We start from the raw sequence: 24344 nt of genomic DNA on the forward strand, positions 1-24344 counted from the left end.
CTAAGACAAATAAGATGGCTCACTCTCAGGGCGAGTGCTGGTTAAGAGTGTTTCACTAAAGCAAGAATTAGGCTGGTGAAAAGCACTTAAATGAAAGAATTTCCACCAGCAGAGCTCATGGTTGAAGACAGCAACTCTCACAGTCTCTCCACTCTCTGTTTTAGGTACACTGTAAATGGAGATGAAAGAAAGAGGTGGCAGTGGGCATCTCCAGACGCTGAAAAATGCTGTGCAAAAAGCACACTGCAGTGCTCCCTTGCTGGGAGCTATACCTTGCTACTTCTGTAGTCACTTCCCTTCCTCTGTAAAAGAAAGCCTCACAGATTTCTGAATAATTCTAAGAAATTCCTCCCAATGCTTCAGTGGACACTTTTCTGCAGCACTCCAGACATGCCCTTCACCTCTGTGAAGTCTGTAGACTCTGAAAGCTACACTGTTCTTCAGTATCAAATCTTTTAATCTCAGTCACCAACCAATTAAAAACAGAACAGAAATACAACTGAAGAGTTACTTTCAAAGGGAGTCTTCTGGCAATTCTGAGACAGTGAAACCCTCTGAAACAGGAAATCTACTGTCACAAAAAGGGTGCTGCACAGCTTTGCTTGCTCTCCATTAGTTGGGCAGTGGAGCAATAAAGTGACATGGGTTTCCAAAATAAAGTTTGCTTTGGTCCCTAATCAGGTTTTACTCCACCTGAACTCCCGCTGACTTCAATGAGAGGTTAGATGGAGTGAAAAGTGAATGAGAAACTGAAGATTTGGCCCTTTATGAGCCAAGATTTAGTTGTAAATTTATTTAAAGACACAAAAATCTCTGCAGCTGAACTCAACGCCACTTTTGAACATAAACCTGTAGAAAAACTTTGTTTGTTTTCTTTCTGTAAATCTTGCATGTTAACATGATTAGGTCTGTTGGGCAGGTGTCTCCGCATGTCCCTGTTTGCTTTGGCACACGAGTTGTCCCTCTCACCTCTCCAAATTCACATAAATTTTGTGTTAAATCCTGCCCTTTGTTACTTGAGAGTGGCAGGGAGCCCCTCTCCCTTCCTGCTTGCTCACTCCAGCTGGGCTGGAGTCCAGCTCAGCACCACCGGGTGCCAGGCTGGGGAGGGCAATTGTAGGTACTCATCTTCCACATGGCACAAGATCCATCACCAGCTCCTTACTTCATATTCCATCTGCTTCTCCAGCTATTTCTGGAGTTCTAGTTTTCCAGGTACTTGTTTCCCCTGATTAAATCCCCTTGCTCCTGCAGTCATCTGATTTGGTGTGATTTGGTGATCATCCCAGCTCCCATGAAAGGTAAGTTTTAAGTAAGTTTTTTTTTTCGGTCAATGGGAACATGACCCTTGACAACTCAAAACTGTGCACTTGATATAACCTTCAAGCATCACTCTAATGTTATTTGCAAGGTTTTTGGGACTCAGCTGTACCACTCAGGGTGCTGAAACTCTTCCCTAGACAGACCAGAAACTCCCTGACCTACCACTTGCCTTGCTGTTTTCTCCCTGTCATGAGAGCCAAAAATTTGTGCCCACTTTTCAAGATCAACACACAAAAAAATCTATTTTAGAAACTGTTTCAAGGGGCTAAGATTCTGAAGGATGTAAAGAGCACTAGTGAGGACAATTTTTATTAACTTGAAAAAATTTGCCTACTAAGAATGGCTGGCAAGGGGAAGGCCTATAAGGGTATTCAGGTATCAAGTGGCACATGCAGCTCGTCCAACACTCCTTCCCCAACTGCAGTGAAAACCCAGCTATCACCCTGTTCACATTCTACAGAAATTCAGCTGACCCACAGCAAACTGTTGGCAGCCTGTTGTGCAAGCCTAAATGCACTCACTGCTTTCCAGTCTTTGTGATTTGCTTTTTGTTTAGCAGATTAATCCTAAACATCAAGACCTTGCACCTCATATTTTGTGTAAGGTCTATGCAATGATAAAAGCAATTAGCTCCCTAAATCTTCCTCTTATCTGTAATTGGGTGTGATTTTTGTTGTTTGTTTGTGAAGAACACTGCACAAAAATAGCATCCTCAATGTGGGCCAGGAAAATAGACCCTGATGACAGCCAGCCTTATCTTCAACAGCTGCCTGCACAAACCAGTATCTAATGGACATGCTTTCAGGAACACTTCCAACCAAGAACTAATGCTGTTACTTGGAGGTGATGGACAGAGCCATTGCACTTTTAATGCAGCTCTTCACCTTCCACTAGAAATGAGGACACTGGTTACTCACCCCTTCTGCATAGCATATGCCTTTTGCATATGCTATGCAGAAGGGGAGGAACACCTCAGCACTCATTTTCACTGACTTCAAGGAAATAAATAATAAAAAAAAAAGAATATGAACCAGAGAGGCTTTAACCGCAGAAAGTTCCTGCTCTGCCTCTTTCCCACCTTCACTCTTCCTTTTGGACAAGCACATGATTTCTAGCAGGTGTGAAAGAGCCAGGAGACAAACAAAAGAGATAAAAGACAGAACAACTCTGAAGAGCACTCAGGAGCCACATCACAAGCACAGCACACTAGCTCCTAGCAGGCAGAGGCACTCTACCATTATCTAGTTCACAGATGGACCACCCAGAAAATCTGGGAGCAATTAGGAAGGAGAACAAACAAATGCATGGAAAGAAAGGGGAGGGAGAATGGGAAGGAGGGCCAGAAGGGATTCCTTACATCATCTCCATGCAAGCGTTTCGAGAATGAAGTGAAGCTATATGGAAGGAGGGAGGCAGATGAAAGAATTTGCAGTGAGAATGCAATAAATAAAAGGCTATGAAAACATGCAGCATATGAATGAATTACAATGTGGCCATTAAATTTACAGAAAGACAGGACAGTGTGTAAACAGAGAAAAATCCCATCAAGTTCTTGGAGATACACACACACACACACATATAAACAGATCAAATGCTGTCTCTCTCACTATTAACAGTGTTCCAACCAGGCCCACAACCAGAGACTTACAGGCAAAAAGCCAACTCATTCTCCTCTCTGGCTCTCAATAACTGGCACTAAATACTGGCAGGAAAACAAAAATGCTACAAACCAACACCAATGCAACTTCACATCCTGGAAGTGATGGATAGGACATGCTGGATAGGACAGCAACAGCCATGGGGCTCATGCTACTAGAGCCAGGGTGCCTGGAAGCCACAACCAGTTCTCTGCTGGCCTGGCATCCATCAGTTCTATCAGTCAGTACCTCACAACACCAAGTTACATATTTCTTGCCTGAAAGACAGACCTGATTTTGGAACCAAACGCTCTGGTTTCAACTGACTTCAAGGTGACTGCTCAGACCTCTACAAACAAAGCCCATTTTTAATTAAAGGCTTGATTTCATGCATCTTTGTTGGTTTTATTTGTGGCCATAGAAGGTTGCCATTGTTGATCAGTGCTTCAATGTTTGCTTTCCCTTTTTAAAGTATTTCATGTGCAGTTTCTAACTTTTGCAAGTGAGCACAATTTATAAATTGTGTTTTGTAGCTGCAGCAGAAAAATTACTTGAAAACTGAACATAGCAAGTGTTTTGAAGTGATCCTAATCAATAACACAGTTTACATTATCTTGGCCTCTAAGAAGTGAACTCTGTTCACTTAAGAAATCTTATAAACACATTAAACTTCACACAAGCATTTTTTTAAAAGCTTTTGAATTTACTATGATCTTGGTAAACTCATTCCCTTAAATTTTCCCCTAAAAATAGTGCTTATTAACTCACAAGTTCAGCTGGAAAAAAAAAAAAAATCTATCTGCTCGGCTTAGCAGCAGCTACAATATGGCAATTAGTTTATCTTAGAATAGACATCAAAGGCTCAAAGGATGACCCTGCCCTAGAAGAACAAAATCGTTTAAAAGCCCCATTCCACTCAGTTTGCTAGTTTATAAGGTTTGCTAAAATCCAGTTTAATGATCATGTAGTTTCTTAGCAAGTCATGTGGTACCATATTGTGTAAGGAACAGAAGAGTTAGTTCTAAAACCTTTATGAACTTGGGCAGCTTTTTCAACCAGCTGATGCAGAGCCACTTTTTGAGATGGTAAATGAAACTGTTGGATGCAAAAGCCTCACTATTATTTTCTTTAGCTTCTTTCAGAAGAGACAAAAGTTCCCACAAAACACATACTCTACCCTTGCAAGGAAAGATTCAATAGCAATATGTTCAAGTCCATATGGTGTGGATGTAAGGGAGATTCACAACGAGAAACTGAGAACTCTGAAAGCAGGGGCCTGTAAAATGCAGTGGAAAAAATCAAAAGCATAAAAAAACCCCACCTTAAGGTGAAACTGAATGAAGCTGCAGGGCACATTGGATTGGACAGTTCTCCTTTTAGCTACAGTCTAATTCACTTGTATCCTGAGTAACTGACAGTTCCTTTCCCTAATATGATTATCAGATTGGGGTTTTTTTTTGTTGTTTAGGTTGTTTGGGGTTTTTTTGTTGGTTTTTTTTTGGTTTTTGGATGGCATACAACAAAGTTTTTTCAAAAACAGTCTGGTCCAGTGGCCAGGTAATAGCACTACATAGTAACAGGCAGCAGCCTGAGCACCAGCTTCTAGCACAGCCTCAGAGCAATAATGTAGGAAAAATGAAACTGGAAGGGCTTATTGCAGTGGGGGCAACAGACATATATGGAAAGGAACAACAATAAATTAATAATACAAGAGAGAAGACTTCTTACCCCATCTGGAATATTTCATGGTGAATGAGAAATAGGGAGGAGAAAGGACAAAAAGGGTCTGGTTTAAGCATTAGCATAGACTTGCCCCACCTTTTTCCATTACTATCACGAAGCATAGCTTTTCCCAGCTCTCTTGTCTTCGTCTCCAACTCCTGAACTTGCTCCAGCAAAGTTTTATTGTAAGTATGCCTGGCCCTGTACCACAAGGAAAAGACAAAGAGAAAAACAAAACAAAAAAGCCATGTGAACATTTGCTTTTTTTACTACAACCTTCCAATTTTACCTCTCATCTGAGAGCCATGATGCTCAACACAATGTGCATAATCTAACCAAGCAGCAGCAAAGCTGTGGGACTGTGGAGACCTGACACCACTGCTGTGGGACTGCCCAGGACCCTGGTGTTCAGACAAAGAGCCAGGATTCATTGAATATTCATGGCAGTAAAACATGATTCCATTCTGTCTTTTGAGCTAGGCAAGGCACTGCTCTGAAAACCTGAGGAGAGTCTCAGATAGTAATTGCCATTCAAGCCCCTTTATTTTCATTTATCAGCTTCACATGACTAGGAAGGCACTTCTCTCCCCACTGAGCTTTCAGAGTGACAGTAACAAGACTGGCTGTGTCCTGTTTTCTCGGCTTGGGAATTCAAATGTACCACAAATGCAACCAAAATTTGAACAGCCATGTCCCCCAAGAACAGACTTGGGCCTTTTTTTCCCCAGTTTCATGTTCTGCTCCTGTGCTATTACACCTACATTACATGTCTATACAGAGAGTTCCTTTCTGTCTCAGAACGTACAATGCAATAATACAAAACACGAAGATCTATTTCCAATGGGCAGTTTTTGATCAGTCTCCCCCTTTGTGTCACTTACGGAGGACAAGTGTCCCATGAGATAATACTGATTTGCATGTGACTGCACAATCAGCCCCCCCAAAAAAGCTGTAGCCAAGTCAGCTGAAACACCATTTGCTCCTTGGCATTAAAAGAACATTCTTCAACTGTACTCATGGCAAAAATTTCTTTACCTGTTTTATAAAAATCTTACATGTACATACTATTATATTTAACCAATGATGCACAACAATGTCAAACTACCACTAGCAGAAAAATAATAACTGATGTATATGTAATTAAAATATAATGAAAATGCATTTATTTTTAAAAAGCGTGATTCTTATTACTCCTTTCATGGGGAATAAGAAAAAAAAAAACACCAAAAATTTTTTTGCTAATACTGTTTTAGATTAAAGTGCCTTGTTATTAATACTGTTATGCAAGTCCTCTGGTCTTGGCATTGCTGAATTAGGCCTCAAATGTCTCAAAATGAGAAACTGAAATGAAAACTTTGCAAAACACACCTGCATTTAAGAGGAAAAAATGAACAACAAAAGATGAAGCAGAGCAAAATCTGGAAGTAAAGAGTAACAGATTGTACTCAGAAGAGCAGCACCCTCTTAAAACAAATCACCAAGGTGTATTATTTGAAAGGGAACACCAATGTAATGTGATACAAGAAATCCATCCAAGTAGCAATGATATTTTTAAAACAGAGAATGTTTCAAGAATGTGAGATTACTAATAGCTGCACATTAGTTAATTAAATTCAAGTTCCTATAACTAGGAACATAGGCTAATGATTAGATGTGTCTCCTCTTGGAAGAAGGAAAACTACTGTGATAAAAATGCGAAAGCTTTGAGCTATTAATTCTTATCTTTACAGCTGCCTTCACTATCACACTCTAATTTGAGTAAATACATTGAAGTTTTGACCTTGAACTCATGTTTTACCTTTTAAAGAGGCTACTCCTACTACTGCAAACTTGAACACTGAACATGTCTGGAACTTTGTGTTCCTGTCTATGTGAAAACTGGTCAGAAATCCATGAGTTATTCCCTCTTTTCTCATGTTGCATGTTTATCTTGCCATACACCTGAAGAGATGAGAAATGCTTCCCTTTTTCCTTATGGTAAGTATTGAACTCCAAGTTTAATAGAACAGAGGCCAAGCAACAAGTCCAATTAGTGCAGCACAGCACAAGCATTGACACATCAGGGACACTGCAGTATTTTGTTAGTAGTGTAAAATTATTAAATATCTGGGCTCTGTCTGCTATGGCTGAATATCCATAAATCGACAGCAAGCCTACAGATCATTGCTATGCACTGAGTCACCTCTTCACCTGGAAGAGCACTCATGGAAGAGACAGTAATTAAGTATTTATAAAAAGGGCATGAGCTAAACTATCCATGTGTTTCTCTAAAAACAAATACTAAAATATAATATTACAATTGTCTCAGAGTCTGGGCTTGCACCCATTAAAGTCAACTGGAAAGTACTCCATGAACTGTTAGCAACAGGGCTGGATAGCTTATGATGTTTTTACAACAGCACATTATTAACTTTTAATACACAAAAATATAGGTAGAAGTCTTAGCTTTTACCTTCTATTTACAAGTGGCTCTGGATGCACGATCAGACCTCAACAAAACACAAGCTCTTGTCTTCCTGTACAGCTGAAATTTGATGCATTACATGAAGACAAATTCACCTTTCTCTCACAGACTGGGAGATTAAGATTATGGACCATAACAACAGGTAAAGGGCTATCTTTGTATTTTGAGTGGCCCGTTCCCTTCCAAGCCACAGAAGTCTGTGGCTTCACTTCATTACCCTAAGAGGATATTTAGGAGGTTCAGGAGGCTGGAATCTGCCAGGGAGAGGCCACAACTTTTCTCAAACACGGTGATACCTTTACTCTGGCTCATTATCCTCAGTACTATTTTAGGAGTCTTATGCTCCAGGGACTGGAAGTGTATGCAAGGATGGGAAAATCTCCTGATGTCTTCTCTATTACTTACAGTGCAGAGCTGGCAAGTACACCATGCTTCTACCCTCATGCTAAAAAAAGTACATGAGGATTCTGGTAATGATTGGAGGGCTCAGGAAATTTTTCACTGTAACACTAAGTAGTGAACCATCAATTATTAATAAATTCTTTCCCTCTTGCCTAATTCTGCTGCAATACGCTCTGTGTTTTTATGATTCTCACGTAGCTTTGTGGCTCAGTTATTTTGGTATTTCCTAGCACCAGTGATACATATTGAAGTGACATGTGCCCACTGTGAGGAAGCACTCACCTTATAAAGTTCTGTTCATTTCAATGGTAGCACAACTGGGACTTTTATAAAGCAAAAATCAAATTCAAACTAAGCCACTGATTTTGGGATAGTGGACCAAAATTTAAAATGTAGTATTTCAGACAAGTATTAATGATAAACTTTCTTCTCTTTTTAAAGAGTTTTCTGTATTTCCTTGATTAACTTAAAAAGTAAGTAAGAAAGTTTGGAGTTGCAGATGGGAGATAAGAGATGTGTTGGCAACAAAGGGAAAGGGAACATGTAATAGTCGCTCTTGCTTCCAATATTGCAAGTTTTGATAGTGGATGAAGCACAGCAGTTTAGAAAAATATATTTGTATGGCTTTGAAACCCACTTTTCTTTCCTGTTAAACCTTCTTCCAGACAAAAACTCTGTACAGTATTTAGTTTTCTGGCAGTATTTTGTACTGAAATTACGCATGTACTTTTTTGGTCACATGGATGCTCTTTCTGCAGACATATACTTCATGTCCAAAAGAAACTGAAAGGGACAAATTCCATGACTATGAGAAGACAGTGCTACTGGAATTTCATTGTCAGATCCTGCTGACTTATAGACAGCAATGTGGTGTAACCACTGCTGTGGAAATCTGCCTGCTGATTTCCAGAGGCCTTGGGCTCAAGTTTTGAATGGCAAGCCTCTTGGAAAGGAAACAGACCTCTACTCCTTCCATATGGCAATGCTGATAGCTGTGCCATTTCATTTATCCTACTTAAAATGTTAATGGTGTTGACTTTTCAGTTATGGGTTAAAAAAAGAGAAGTTCTGCTCAGAGAACAGATTTTTCACTGGATGTTGATAGGAGTCTCCTGTTTAAAATCTGTTGAGAACATATCCAATATATCAGTCATATACATTTGTCTTAAGAGCTTCACAATCTCTGTACATTCTTGGTCTGAACCACTGAAAGGATTATTTTGCTGATATTTCTCTAAGATTAGATTTCTCTAAAATATTAAAGAACCAGCTGAGTCAGTAACAGAGCTTGAAATGAGTAATAGCTGAGGATGAACCTGCCTTGGTCTGGCCTGTTTTACAATTCTTGAGTCATTTCTGCCAAGAACTGATAAGAGCAGAGGACAACCTCAGGACATCCAACTACCATGAAAACATCTCAGAAACTGAAGTGTCATCTTGGACATCTAAACACATTTTTGATTCCCAGTGCTGTGAACAGTTGAGCATATATTCAGCTTTAATCACAAAAGTAGTCCTACTGACTTCTAAGCAGGTATTTTTAGCTAATGCCTGACACGGGAGAAGGGCCTGTTATGCTAAATGAACTCTGAGAATTTTTTCCAGAGCTTGAAAAAACAGATCATAGACACAGCTAAGTATATACATTTAAACATTTTGCCCTCAGCTCTATAATTTTAAAATAATTTTCAATTGCGGAAGTTTAATTAGTGTAAGAAAAAACCCTCTGGTATGCTAGATTATTAAATCATTCTTTGGCCCCAACAGAAATGTTACATTGTGATACCTAGTTTTAAATTTATCAGTGTAGCTCATGAAAATTAATAAGGAATAAAATAGGAAAACATTTAAGAAGTACATATTGATTGGTAGTTTTGCCTACAGTTCAATTTAGCTGCACTATCAACTCCATAGGAAGAGAAAAAGATTTTCAGATGTATGCATATGACATGATTCATCCTTTTAGACCCATGTCAGGTATTTTCCAACCTAAATGATTCTATGATTCAAAGAATCTTCCTTGGCTGAATGACAGCTCATTCCTGGACTGAAGTGTTACCTGCTACCATGCTTTCACTACAAGCTTTTGTGACAAGTGACAAGCTAACCCATATTCCCTCTTCACACCAGCCAGGATCTGCCTTTTTGTCCTGGAGTTAGAATACCCTGGGTCCTCCTTGCATGGGGTTATTATAGATCTATGTAATAAAACTTTCTTGGTTGTGACACAGCTTTGCAGAGGAAAGGATGAAAGCGTTGGTGCTTAAGGGACTTAAAAGCAAAGTTAACGAAACACCAAGAATTCTAAATTAAAATGATAGTCCTGAAATTCAAATTTCAATTGTAGAGATTGTAAATTGCTTCTCTCTAAATCAAATTCCTGAAACTGCTTGTCTCCTACAATGCTTTGAAACCTGAGTTTTGAGAGAAGGGTATTACATAGGCTTGCATTTCACAAGGGTTGTTTCTCCTCTCTGGGTAGGGAAAGAATCATTTAGGCTTTACTTCAACCAGAGTGCAGAGTACTGCTTGTCTCCCAGGGAAGTTTTGGAAGACCCACTGCTGAAGGAGAACCCACAAAGCAGCTCAGGAACAAATAGGAATTGACTGGGTATGGATTAGAGTGCCACATTTTTACTTTCTACTTAACCTTAAACAAATCAAATTAATTATTAGCCCCCTTTTAGGAATAAGAAATCTCTAATGTCTGATTTAAATTTCCCTTTAACCAAATGGTAGACAACACAAATAATTGTAAGATTCTTTACTCAGATATATCTTGACTCAGGTAAGGCTGCCTCCTTCAGATTCAGCAGTAACTGCATTCCCCCACAGTGCTGGTTGCATTGGCAGGTGAGAAATGACTCCCAGTTCAGTCTGCTCAAAGGTCTCTTCCAAACAATACTGGACTGGACACCATGTGCATACTGGTAATTCCTACAACACTGAGAGGACTGGTTCAGGACTTACGCTGTCCATGCCACGTCTTTAACAAGGCACGCAGTGGGCACAAGAAACAAGCCAAACCAGAAGTATCCACATCTTAACACCATTCCAGCCTGTAAAGAAAACAAACAGTAAACAAATAATGAACATTTCCAAGTCATTACATAGTAAGTGGTTGTTTACAAGGAAAAGGTGGAGTAATGGCATCAAACAGGTACTGCATCCATTGTCTGAGTGATCTTGAAATTTGGTGGCAGTGTTAAGCCTCACCAATCTTAACAGAAGGTAGTCATACAATTAGCAAACAGCAATGGCATTTCTCATTGTGAGTATTTCTTATCATCTCAAGTTCCTTAGAAATTTTTTAAAAAGTCCTCTGACCAAATCATCCACTGATATTAGTTTGTGGGTCTAAGCAAAGAGATTTTCACTCCTGAAGTGCACCATATAGTTAGCTTGCACTTTTGTGTCCTTTCCTTATTCTCTTTCTACCCACTGTTCCAAATCTCAGAGCAGCATCAGACTGACTTGAAAAACAAAACAAAACATTTTTCACTAAAATGTTTCAGTCATATTCCACTTAAATAGAGCACTTCCTGTTCAACTACTGCTGGCTGAAACCCAGGGTGAGAAAAATCAGCTCCTGCCCCACAAATGGCTTTTTTTTTTCCACAAACAAAGAGCTCAAAGTTTATATCTGTGTTTTTCTCATTGTTCTAATGCTTGAAGTTCAGCTTGAAGTTCGGTAGGATTTGAGAACGAAGATATCTGGAAACCCTGCGAGTCCCACCATATGTAAGTAGCTATGGAACAATGTTAAAATAGAGCAGTAATAACAAAAATGCTGTCTTAGGGCATTAGAATCTTTCACAGATGAAGTAATGGTAAGGCCAAGTATGCTACATGGACAACCTGAGATGGTCTCACCGCCTCTTGCATACACACACACTTCCAGTAAGAAACATTTCAGTTCTCCAATACATTAGAAACAAGTATCTTTTTATTCTGTAATGACTCATGTACAGCACACAACTACAACGAGCACTGAAAGGTGTAAACAGAATTTCCAGTGGCTTGCCAGATTTTGCTCTCTTGCCAGTTGCAGACACTGCCACATCCCTTCTCCCAAACATTTACTTCTCAGTATTTTCCATGCCACCTACAATGTATCTACCAACATCTCTCTGCGTGCACTGCTGATGATGGCAGGGAGGCCAAAAGTTCAGCTACACAACATGGAACCAAGCAAAATACCTCCTAGCCTTTGAAACACATTGTGAGAAGCCAAAATTTGTAATTACACCCTTTGTAAGACAAACATGATTGATCACAACACAAGGACCTTCCCCCACTCACTAGAGCAAAGCTTTAAAACTGAGCAAACTCATCACACTGTGTTGCCAGGACATCAACCAGCAGCATCCAGCATCTTCTCCCAGTGTTGGCCTTTGTTTAAAGTTGTCCACCTCACAACTCAGTCATATTTAGCAGCAACTTGCCCTTGGATTGCCAAGTAGAGAGAACTTCAAAAAGCGTTTTTCACTTTTGAATGTTAAATCCTTCCATGTTGTTGCTGGACTGACAGTTCAGTGGTAAGTCTTGTACTGAAACCAAGAGCAAACTAGACTGCTAAAACATTTATGGACACTTTGCCACCCACACAGACTGCAAGCAAACACATTCCAGTCCCAGAATGAGCTCTCAGTTATTTGTGAGCCCTCATGCCTACTTTCACATAAGAATACCAGAAGCATACAGGCAGTTTTGATCTATGCTTATTTAAGAAAAAGGATATGCAGGAATAAAAGGGAAATTAACTTCATTGTTAACCAAGGAGCCAAACTGTAATAACAGAGTGGCAAAACATAATGAGAGTTATTCTCATGCTTTGCTTTTATTTGGCTGTGACCCTGCAAGTGCTAGCAAATTAATCACAGCAGCATTTCCACTGACCATCCTTCCACTGACTGTGGTTGGTAATAAACGCTAAAAGAAGGTTCATAGTATTCTATATTCAGTTTTTGCTATTTTTGCTTCAAATATTTTAAGTTCCACTTTTTGCTTTTCTAGCTGAAAGCAACTCAACACACTTTCAAAGAGCAGAACAATCCGAGTGTGTGTTCAGTAGGCATTCAAATGCTATTATTGTTGTTATAAATGCTGACCTCTCAGTCAATGGCTAGGAATTTGGACATCTCGTATGTTAAGCTCAACACCAAAAAAATGCCAAGCCAAATACTTTCTGTTTACAGTTTTGCATTTTGCTGAAGTTTTGTTCTGTCCAAACACCGCACCATAACAGTAAAGCTATTCATCTCCTCTGAACCCTGTCAGGCACTCACTACTTGGAAGTTGTTTTCCATACAAGCCTCTCCAAGATTTTACTCCGTTCCTCATGGAGCTCATCTAGAAGGTTCCTTCCCTGCTCATCTCCAGTTTCCTCTAGGAGTTCCATGGCTGCTAAGCTGCACGACAGTGAACTGGTTTCTCTTGCATGCACAGCTCTGCCTCTGAACTCTGCCTCCTCTCCAGCTGGGTTACACCAGCTGCACACAGGGTGGGAGCAACTCAGCAGAAGGGTTCACTGGAGACCCCCTAACATGTTCTGGGGGCCATCCACAGAGAGCATTATTGTGACGTTCAACTTGGGGGATAGAGGGCTGGGGTTATGAACAGGAGCTATGGTAAGAACACCTATATATCCCAAAAAGCCACTCCTCAGGCTTCACAGCTGTTGCTGTGCCCCATTCCAGCTGTTCAGCTACTCACGACAGCAGTGAAGGCAGTGCTGCAATACATCTTCAAAGAAACATCACATCTCCATACCCACCCTTCAGCTGCCACTTATCTCCCTCAGATAAGAAAAGCAGAGATATAAAACAGGAACGACCACCATTTTAAATCTTTTCCAGAAGGTCACAAGGAGGAGAAATAGTTTGTTTTTTAAACAAGATCAAAATTTGAACAGCTCTGTCATCACACAGGCCCCATGATACACAACTAATTTTTACTCTGTCTGCTGATGTAAACATAAGTGACTACAACATCCAAAGCAAACTACCAGAAACCATTAATCACATGGCACCCCAAAACCACTTGAGACTAATGCAAGTCCTCCTGCTGAAAACATTACAGCCTAAACTACTACCATTAGTAGACTGTTTTCTAAGCACTGATGAGGCTGCCACAATAAAATCACTGATTTGCTAAATATTTGCTAAAACGAAAGAATGGGAAGAAGAAAAAAAAAACAACTTAGCTCCAGTTATTTAAACTAAGGAGCAAAGAATTTAGGTCCCAATACCCTTAGCCTCCTGTAAACTGGTTTGCTTAAGGGTGGGTAGTACCTTTTCTTTTAAGAACTGCAAATAATAATAAAAAAATATATAGCACTGGCCAGTCAGAAAGACTAGAAAGATCTGCTTTGTGCTTGTATTTTAAAAAGACCAGGTTAACTCTTTTTCTGTTTTGTTTGGTTTTTGCTTGATTGTTTTAAGTCAAGGACATGCTCTACAAAAGCCTACTAAACAAGGAGTAGGTTGTTTAAAAAAAAATAAATCTTTTATTGCAATATGGAATAAATTTCAAACTCTTTTCTCCATTTCACTACTCTTTCTTAATATGTAAATAAGCATCATTCATAGTTTTACTTCTCTGCCAACAGATGGTGCCAATATTTTCAACAGCTTTCAAGAACAACAAGGCCATAAGTGGGAAAATCAGAGACACAGACTTGTTATGGTAGTCTTATCAAAGCATGGTTAGACAACAACTGGAGACCAGTAAATGATTCAGACAAACAAAACAAGTTCTCAATCACTGTGTATATTTCAAGAAAAGTGAGAAAAAAATTAAATTCATATATTGAAAAATAAAATATTTTTATTACTTCTTTTTTTCATATATCCATGCATCCTAACTAATAAAAAAGGACAGCAAAAGCTTAAGATCATGATGGAAACAGCTGGCTTTATATTTACAGTGTGACAAGCATTATTAATGGAAGTGTGCCATGTGATCCTGATCATAGCTTTTTCCAAAGGGCACAGATAAGGACCCAGTAAGCTGCACAATTATAATTTTAAATTCCAGCTTTTTACACTAGAGATCCAAATCCAACCTGCAAGTCAAGCTCTCACAGCCAGGTTGCTTTGGTCCCCATCAGCCAAACACACTTGCTAGCATAACACTGCCTTTGGCAGCACTTGGGAAAGGAGGAAACAGGTAGAGGATGGCTGTGAGATTATTGTGAGGGATTCACATGTGATAACAACACAAGAATTTTTCACTGCCATCACTAAGATACTACTGATACAGGCATCTATGATACCAAAGGATCCAGCTGATGATAGATGTGTGGCTGGAGCTGCAGGTGCAGCTTTAGGACCCTTGGCCCTGCTGCTCCATCTGAAGTGTCTCAGTACCAAAGCAGAAAGCAGTGCATCACCAAGAGGCAGGTAACCCCACCTTAAGGCAGGCACCTGAGATGCACCAGGCAGACACATCTGCCAATACCTCTCCTCCATCAATTCCAGACTAATGGCTTGTTCAGAGCACCCCACTTGAGAAGGGCTACAGATCCCAGATGGTCACTCTGCTCCCATTCCATCTTAGGCAAGTCACCTGGAAACATGTTTGTTATTCAGCTGATGAGGAGAGTCTCCTTCAAAGCCTGTCTCAGCCCACCATCCTGAGGTGCCATTCCTAGGGTCTCAGTCATTTTCCCACATGACAGAGTGCTGCTAGTTTGGGCAAAGAATTCCACTCCACTTATTTTCAAGCCCCAGTGCCTCATCTGATGGCAGGGTGTATGCACAAATATATCATTCTGCATGGTCAGGCATTAATATTGGACACTGCAGCAATGCTCCTGCTTTACTCTGGAAACTTACTCCTGGGAAATACTGCCTTTCATTTGATCTGCAGCAATAGAGCTGATTCAGAAGCTGTTTTAGAAGTCCAGGAAATACTTTCAGTAGAGTTGAACAAACTCTTGAAACACAACAATCTTGAAATTGTTCACTTTTAGTGATGTTACAGCTAAGACATATTTGTTGTAGGTTTTTTTAAATGCATTTCACAAGTAAATCCGAAGCCTAACTTCAGCAGAAAGAGGAACAGATTCCATGTATGAAAAAGCTACCACAGATTATGAATAACATCACTAAGCAAACTCTCCTGTAAATATCTGATTCCTTTATATTGCTTGCAGACCAATACTCAGGCTTCTTTTCCTTTAGTGTGTAACCTCTGGGTCACTTAAGACTGAGTGTTTCAGTGTCAGCACTGGTTAGTTTTTGTGTTTCAGAAGACCTGGAAGTTTAACTTCGAAAGGATAAAATTAAATCCTTATCAACCAAGTGGCTGAATAGATCTTAAGTAGATGTAGGACTTGCCACACTAACACTATATGCACATGCCAGGCAACAACTGGAAGACACTATCATATAGCAATCAATTTTTCATAAATTATTCTGAAGGAAACACCAAGTATTCTTTCTCCCATTTTAAATGATTAATCAGCATTTGTTACACCCAGTCAACAGAAATACACAAATTCTGTTATAATTACTGTATTATACAAGATCCTTGAAGTGTTACAAAGCCTACCTTCATGACCAAACATATGAAAACCCAAGTGCAGAAAGATGACAGGGTTTGCTCACAGTCACACAAACCAATTGCAAAGCTAGGCAGACTGTCCAAGTCCCTCAACTAAACCACATTACATGGAGGGTGAACCTAGTGGAGCCCAATGAAATATAATCAATATCCAAGAATGCAGTCTCAAGGTTTTCCCCTGTGCATGTTGGATCATAATCTAGCCTCAACATTACTCAGTACTTAAGAACTTTTCCTGCTAAATTAACTGAGGCCAACTCCAGGCTGGACAGATTTACTGGATTCAGGGCCAACAGGTGTGATCCACATATTTACCAGCTCTCTCTTCAACAAACATCTTGGCTGGAAATGTGCCCAAAGAGTAACCCTTTTGGGTTAGTGGCAAAGCATTAAAAATGAGGCAAAAAGAATTTGATTTCCTCTCCTGTTTATACCACTGGGATTAAGGAGTACCTCAGAAGAAATCAGTGGAGTTCTACCTCTGAAAGGTTGGCTGGATATTTCCATGTCTGAAATAAAGATGTGCAATGTTTTCCATAATGTAAGAGTTTTCATTCTAAAATGACTCAGATGAAAACAATGATCTCACTGGCTGGCTGGATTTAACACAATGACACATTGGTCCAGTCTCAAACCTATTTCCTCCCTCTCCCAGTCTCCACTCGTACAGCCATATCCCCCTTGAGGGCAGTAAAGGAGGAAAGAAAAAAAAAAAAATCAGATACCTCACTCAGATGTTTTACCTCTTTCCCCTTATTTTGCCAGTCATACTTAAAACCATATGGAAGTCAAGTAAGAAATCTATCCACTGACTAGATTCCATCAAGCTTATCAGCAACTTTAATGTAGCACCTGATACAAATGTAGGGAGGGACAACAGGAACTGTACTGTGAGCAAGAAGAAAAATGCCAACACAGTATCACAAAGCCATATATTTGGCATTCCTAGTAAAGCCCAGGATATTTTGAGATACAGGTCTCAGTCAAGAGGCTTTTTGTTAAAGAAGTTGCTGACTAAAAAAGAAAGCACGAAAATACAAGCTAAAGTACAGCAAGCCCTGAAAAATCTAATGGCAACTCAAAAAAGACAGGCACTTGCAGGAAGGTCTCTCATAACCAGAAAATTCCAGGAACTGGCAATACAAAGCTACAAAATCAAAAATCAGTAAATTAGAGGGGGGAAAAAGAAACCCAAAAAACCAACTGCCATGATACACAACATACACTGCCATGATTTTGGAGAAAACAGATAGAGCTATACCACCTCAGAAACAGTGAAATCCTCAGATCTTCCACTTCCTTTAGTTTTTCTTTTTAGGGACTGTTTTTCCATAGTGGAGAAATACAGAAAGTTAGCAACTTATTTTTATTCTATTTCTTAATGTAATCTACAAAAATTAATCTTTAATACATAAATTAAAATATCATTGGCCAAAGTGTCCCAAAGGGATGTAAGCTCTGCTTTGTGCTAACTGAAATATATTCTATATATGCAGCTTTGCCGGAGAAAAAAATTACTATATCTCATTAGTTAATTAGTATACAAGACTACCAATTAAACAAGAAGCCTGCCCATGTTACTCTCCATTTTTAATCTGATAGCAGAGAATTAAGAAAATTAATCAGATGGTGTTTTAATTTGATTTTATGGTTCACCAGCAGTGCAAACTTTCATGCAATTTGATGCATTCTATCACTTCTTTTTCATTATTGATTACATTAACCTCAACAAAAAGTGTAAATGAGTGTTTCTTTGAAGTAATCTTGAGAAGACTGTTAGTTAAAAATTAGTAGTAAAATAATGCTTGGTGTAAATGGATCTAACAAATTACTGAAAATTTGTTACAGAAGACTCTCTCAAAGTGGATGAAATACCTCAGTAAACCTTTAGGTAAATGACACCAGGCTCTAATTATTCCTCCTGGTTTAGAAAATGTCTACGAATGTCTCACTATATTAGAGTGAGCTCCCCTAGCACAAATTAAATTTACTGAATATAAGTAATTCCTTCCTTAACTCATGTTCTTGTGGACCTTGAACACCTTTGAAAAATAACTGATTCAGAGGACACTGTTGATGGCACTCCAGAATTATTTTTTCTCACCCAAGCCCAATAGTGCTCTGAATTATAAGATAGATTGAGTTGTCTGAGACATCTCCAATTAGACACTTGTGCAACACAATATCATCTTTTATATTTCAGTTTAAGATGAACTCACACTTGAGGATGTGGAAGAGCAAGCCTATTCTGCATATAAAGAAGAATCTACACATTGTGTTTCTCCTTTTAAAAAAGTGTTCAACATGTAACCACTCTTGTTTGGTGCCTGTAACTTTTTATGTGCATGTCTGAATAGTAACCACTCTTGTACAGTAGCTGACCTTACTAAGGAAGCGTGCCTTTATCATGAAAGCTGCAGGGGAAAAAATAAATTTACAGAATGAAATTACCTTTGAATTTAAAATGCCAAGGGAGTAATCACGTTTAGCAGAAGTCATTCTTTGCCAGTGAAGATGCAAGGTACTTGTACAATCTGCCAAATCACACCTACACAGGGAGCCAGAACCTTTGAATTTCCCATCTTCATGTGATGAAATCTTCCAAATGTGCTTCTGCAACTGCACAGACTTCCTCACATAAAGCACACTTGTTTCAAGAATACTGCATCCTCCTCTGTAAATAGCATCCCTGAGTAAAAAGGTACTCTACTAAGAACAAAAATGTCACTTCCAGAAACCCTCATCTAATTTCACCTCTGCCATGGTTTCATGGTATGAATTTGGGTATGTGACAAAAAAAAAAATCAGAAAACAGAAAATATGGTCATAGAATGGTTTGGGTCAAAAGGGATCCAAACCCTCTGCCATGGGTAGGGACACCTTTCCCTAGACCAGGTTGCTCAAAGCCCTATCACACCTGGCCTTGAACACTTCCAGAGAGGAGCCCACAACTTCCCTGGGCAACCTGCACTGGTGTCTCACCACTTGCACAGGAAACAATATCTTCATAATGTTTAATCTAAATCTACCCTCTTTTAGCTTGAAACTGTTCCTCATCATCCTACCACTACATGCCCTTACAAAGTCCCTCTACAGCTTTCTTGTAGGCCCCTTCATGTCCTGGAAGGCTGCTATAGGATCTCTCTGGAGCCTTCTCCAGGCTGAACAACCCCAACTCTCAGTCTGTCTTCATAGGAGAGGTGTCCCAGCCTTCTGATCATCTTCATGTCCCTCCTCTGGACTTGTACCAATGGTCAATGTCACTGGTGTGTTTTGCAGATTTTTTAAAACAACAATTTAAGTAGTATATTGAATGTTAGCTTTTTGTTATTAGTATCAAATAATACTTTTCACATCTCCCACTATAGTTTTACGAACTTTTTATAAAAGTCATCTTTAAAGTCTGCATTTATTATTTTTCTATTTGTTTTGCCACTGACTGCATATTTGTGCTAAGTATTTTTGTGCTTTGATAGACCATCTCCAGAGGACCTATTAAAAAAGAAAACATAAAACATATTAACTAAGCTACACTATTGAATATTTCAGGAATGCATAAATAGGTATCTATCCACCAGCCCAAACCATCTGAACAATTTTGCCTTTTGGTATTTGCCAATTTGGTGCATTTTGGTATTTTGTTTTTAATTTATTTCCTGAGATGATCTGAGATTAAGCTTACCAGGACAGGATTACTCCCTGTATCCTACATCTTGCAGATTCCTTGATAACTCAAGAATTCCAGAAAATGGCTGATAACCATATAACATGAATTAAAGCAGATGTAGTAACTGTGAGGCTCACAAAAGTAGAACTTTTCCAGTTTTTCAAATTGGGGTATAGCCTATAGATCAATGAGCAGGTTGATTTCTTAAAGGGGTAAGTAGTAGCTGAAAGTACATGACTTCCATAGAGAGGGTTCTACATTCTTCAAAATGGTGTCCTGGAAACTCAATTTTATAGATCTTCATCTGTTCTTAATCTAACAATGGTTGATGAATCAGGTAACAGTCATTACTTCCCTGTGCTGTGTTTCTCCAGGAAGAGCAGCTTACTAGCTCAGTCACAACATATTCACCTAGGATTTTACCTTCAATCAATCATTACGTTCTTAAAGGATATTCTGAATTCAGCTAGCTCAAAGTTTTCTTTATTGTCATAATATCTCTCAAGGTCCCTAAGGACTCTGGGTTATTTTAGCTCGACTGCAGTTCAACTCAAATCAATGGTGTCTTATCACAAATGGGTACTTTTTCTCATAAAACTTTGCTTTTTTTCCTTAATTTCTATTCCCAGAGCAATTTACTTCATTGCTTGAGCACATAATAACCATTTCATACCACTGCCATGTCTTTGTGCCTTGCATTATCACATACAAAGTATATCTGCAATGATTCACATCAAACCCTGGAGATGCAGCCTATTTCTCCTTTCTTCCTTTGACCCTTTGCTGAAATCTTCCTTAACAGCAGCACAATATAGTAGTGATTTACATAAATTCTCTTTTCCACGTAACATCACAAATCACAGCTACAGATGCCTGCTCTGAACTTGTATACAAATGAATTGCAGCCAAAAGTTAGCTTCCCAACCCACTGAGATGCCTGACAAGCCTCAAAGGTATGAGTGCATTATCTGATGTCTGTAGGGGATGCCTTGTACTATGGCACATCTTCTGCACTGCTCAGTCTCAGTCACCTTGTGCCACCACTGTCTCTCCACAGATGGCTGATTCCTGAGCATATGATATTCAAAACATGGGAAGCCAGAGACAACCCTAACAGCTGACAAGAGGTAGTCCCACAGGAAACACTTCCTTAATCATAAAACAGCAGCAAAATCTCAAGAGAATCACAAGTGTTAGCCTGAGGTGAAGAGGCTCTCCTGGGGGCCTGGTCCCAGGGAGGCAGCATGGTGGCTGCTGGGGGGCAAGGCAGGCACAGCAGCCTCTCTGTAGCCGTGCAGGAGGCCACACAATTTTAAGAGACCCATATTGCCAGCTTCTGTGTTGGGAAGAACGCTGTTTGGTGCACTTAAACTTTATTTCATTATATTGATTTATGCCTTCCCTGTAATTAAAAGGTACCAGGAAAACATTTGGTTTTAATTCGGATACTCAAACCCACCGAGACTCCTCAGCACAGGTCCAGCCAGCCCTGCCTGCATCTCCACAATGAATGACTTCCGCGGACGCACCAGCCCAACACCCCCCCCGAATCCTTCCCCCTAATCCCTGACATCTGCTCTGTGTCCCGGCTGTGGGGGGACCCCCTGGCCCCCGCTGGCAGCCCGGCCACAGATGAGTAAACACCTCAGCACCCGTGTTGGGCTGCCCTGTGATTTCAGCTGAGAACTCCGGACGTGGCGCACGGTTCTCATTTAAAGCATTTGCAGCGTCGAGGAAACACCTGCTAAGCAGCTATCCAACATAAATTTACCACGAGTCTTTTAAGAAAGAGAAAAACCTGATTGACAGCAGCAGTACTAGATCTGACAGCAGCAGAATTCAAAGCCCTGTTACCAAACCCCGACCAATCAAATATATAAACAGCACCAGTTTTCATTTTGGGGTAACAGTTACTATTTCATTCTCATCTTCCAGTTAAAATATATGCTCTTCACACTGGAAGACTTGAGTTTGACCTATTTTGACTGGGTTTATTTTCTTCTGTGTGCAGAAATCCTACAATGCCACATTATGTTCAGTTTTAAAAGAAACACTTCCATACGGTTACTCTTTAAAATAATGTCAGCATTGTATCATAATGAGCAGTTTTTAAATGTTTGTCTTGCTAGTGAAAAAGATGGATGGTGATAACCTGCTGAAAGCCTGGAAGGTAAGTGAAAATCAGTAACTTTAGAATTAATGTAGTAGAATTATTGAGATTTTCCAAACCCACATCAGTAACATCTGAGGCAACCCCCAAAGTCTTTCAAGTCTTTGCATAAAGACAACTGACATCTATCAAAAGCTTGCCAGCAATCTTTTAATTTATAAAACCATTGTTTTCCCTCTTTAGGGACTCTGAAGTTTACCTAGGCCAACGGTGGCCTCCCCTTCCTGTGTACACATCCAACCAGAGATCGCACTGAATGCCACTTATTAATGACAGTGGTATTTTTCAAGAACATTTAAGCAACTTCAGAGCATGGGTCACACTCCTATTCAAGTAGAACAAGACCAAACATTTGCAATATTTTACATTTCCTACTTTTTTTTTTCCCCAAGAAAAACTCCAGGCAGGGCACAGGTGGCTGCATAATTTCTTTGTGTGACTCAGAAATACTTCCCCACCAGATAAACTCTGTTCATTCAGATTTCCAAATTCTGCTTGGCCCAGCTTAACTGAGTCCATTACCAGAGCTTCAGAAAATAAAGTACCACAGGATAAGGGGGAAAAGTCCTTGAACAGGAGAGTAACCAGTTCAGTAACACAAATCCAGCAGCAGAATTGCAAATGTGGTGGTTTAAATGGAAAGAGATCATCAGGGGAGTTCTACAGATGTCTGTGCTATGATTTGTAACAACCAAGATATTCACAGATGGTCTAGGGCAGGGGTGAATAGCAAGGCAAGAGTTTCAGAGGATACCACCCTCCCGTGGACTAACCAGAAAGAATGGCAAAGGCACTTTCCATCCACTTTCCATAAATTCAGTCTTTTAGTGAGAAGCGATAGACATGGAGAAAAGTGATAGCAGTAATAGTCAGCTGAAGGCCAAAGAATGCAATCCTATTAATCCAGCAGTCCAAAATAGCAAATTGAGTGTTAGGATTTATCAGGAATGGGATAGAAGAAACAGTAACATTCTGGTGCTATAAAAAGCCCAAACCTGTGCTTCATCTTCATGCTCCCTTGATTCCAACAAGAACACTGAATAATTAGAAAAAGTTTAGAGGAAAGGCAACAAAAATAACAGGAGTATGGCATGGCTTCACTATGAATAATGACTAAAGCAATGACCTTCTTTTCTTAGGAACACTGGGAAGTGTGAGACTATAAAAAGGCCTGTAAAGACAAGGAGGACAGAAAGCAGGTCAACAGGATAACTGCTCCTTTTTTATTCCAGTACAAGGACTGGGGAGACCAGATCAGACAGCCAGTGTCAGATTCAAAACCAGTTAGAGATAGTATGCTTTCACATATACAGTGTAGGATTCCCTGCAGGTTGTCTTGGACCAGAGAGCGATCACAGTACTTGAAGAGCTTAAATTAAAATTACAGCAGAAGAAAAACCCATCGAGGATTAACAAATGCAAAGGTATTGTTACTGGGTGTTGAAATCCCTGAGCTACTTGGAGCTGGGAGACTACATCACAGAAGTACCATTATATGCTTCTCTATTCTTAAACTCTTCTGAATCATCTGCCACTGGGCACTGTCACAGCCAAGGCAGTAAGGTAGATACCTATACTAGCAACACATTTGCATTATTTAGATTGCACTGGCTGGATGGTGCAGGTGTAGGAAACAACAAGAGTGCCAGGAAAAAAACCATTTTTTCTCTGTTGTACAAGACTGAGAGGATATGTAAAAGAGAGGGCCCAATCCCCTTGACACTGGATGGCACAGCCCGTTCTTACTTTGCCATCTCCCAGATCCCCCTGCTCCCTCTACCTTCTACAACCCTTCTACAACTCCTTCATTACTCTCACACTACTTTTTGTAATCTCAATTTTGTGTTCTCCCTTTGGTGGTGACACTCAGTGAGACCCAGTCTGCTGGAAAGCCTCACTTAAGATGAACAGAGCTGATAGTTCTCTGGCCCAGTCACCAGCCATTATCCTGGAGATGGTGTTTTCCAAAAGACAAACCCTTATATAAAAAGCATCTGAATAATTCTTCTAACCCACAGAGCATGTGTAAGGTCTTCTGCATTGGTACCTAACAGGCATTCTAGACCCTGCTGTCTCAAAATGGAGGCCATGTGGCACAGTTACACATCACTCCTTTCTCCCTCACTTTCCAACAGAGGAAACCAAGGTTCCAGGCACACAAGAGCTGGGATTTGACCAACTCCTCTCACAGTCAGACAATGTAGACACCAGTCTCAGTGATACTGGGATCCATTACAGAAGCTCTTAAAAGCTTTTTGTTTTGCTTAACAGACAAGTAAAGTAAACTAAACTGATGATAAAGCAATGTGCATTTCAGTCAAGAAGTGAAAGGGAGAAAGGTAACCTGAAGGCAGACATGGGTTATGTAGAGTGCCTAAAAAACATTTTAGT

At 39.8% G+C, this 24344-nt stretch overlaps 1 protein-coding gene across 1 annotated transcript in view; it reads right to left on the minus strand.

The window, feature by feature from the left end:
* Nucleotides 1-24344, minus strand: part of ATP8A2 (ATPase phospholipid transporting 8A2) — a 320485-nt gene that overhangs the window by 27605 nt on the left and 268536 nt on the right. The window contains exons 34-35 of the mRNA XM_071736211.1: nucleotides 10519-10607; nucleotides 4779-4883 (exon numbers count right to left, since the gene is read on the minus strand). Of these exons, the coding sequence (XP_071592312.1) occupies nucleotides 4779-4883; nucleotides 10519-10607 (194 nt within the window). The remainder of the gene's footprint in view (nucleotides 1-4778; nucleotides 4884-10518; nucleotides 10608-24344) is intronic.

The sequence above is a fragment of the Heliangelus exortis genome, chromosome 1 (genome assembly GCF_036169615.1).
Source record: "Heliangelus exortis chromosome 1, bHelExo1.hap1, whole genome shotgun sequence".
Taxonomy (NCBI): domain Eukaryota; kingdom Metazoa; phylum Chordata; class Aves; order Apodiformes; family Trochilidae; genus Heliangelus; species Heliangelus exortis.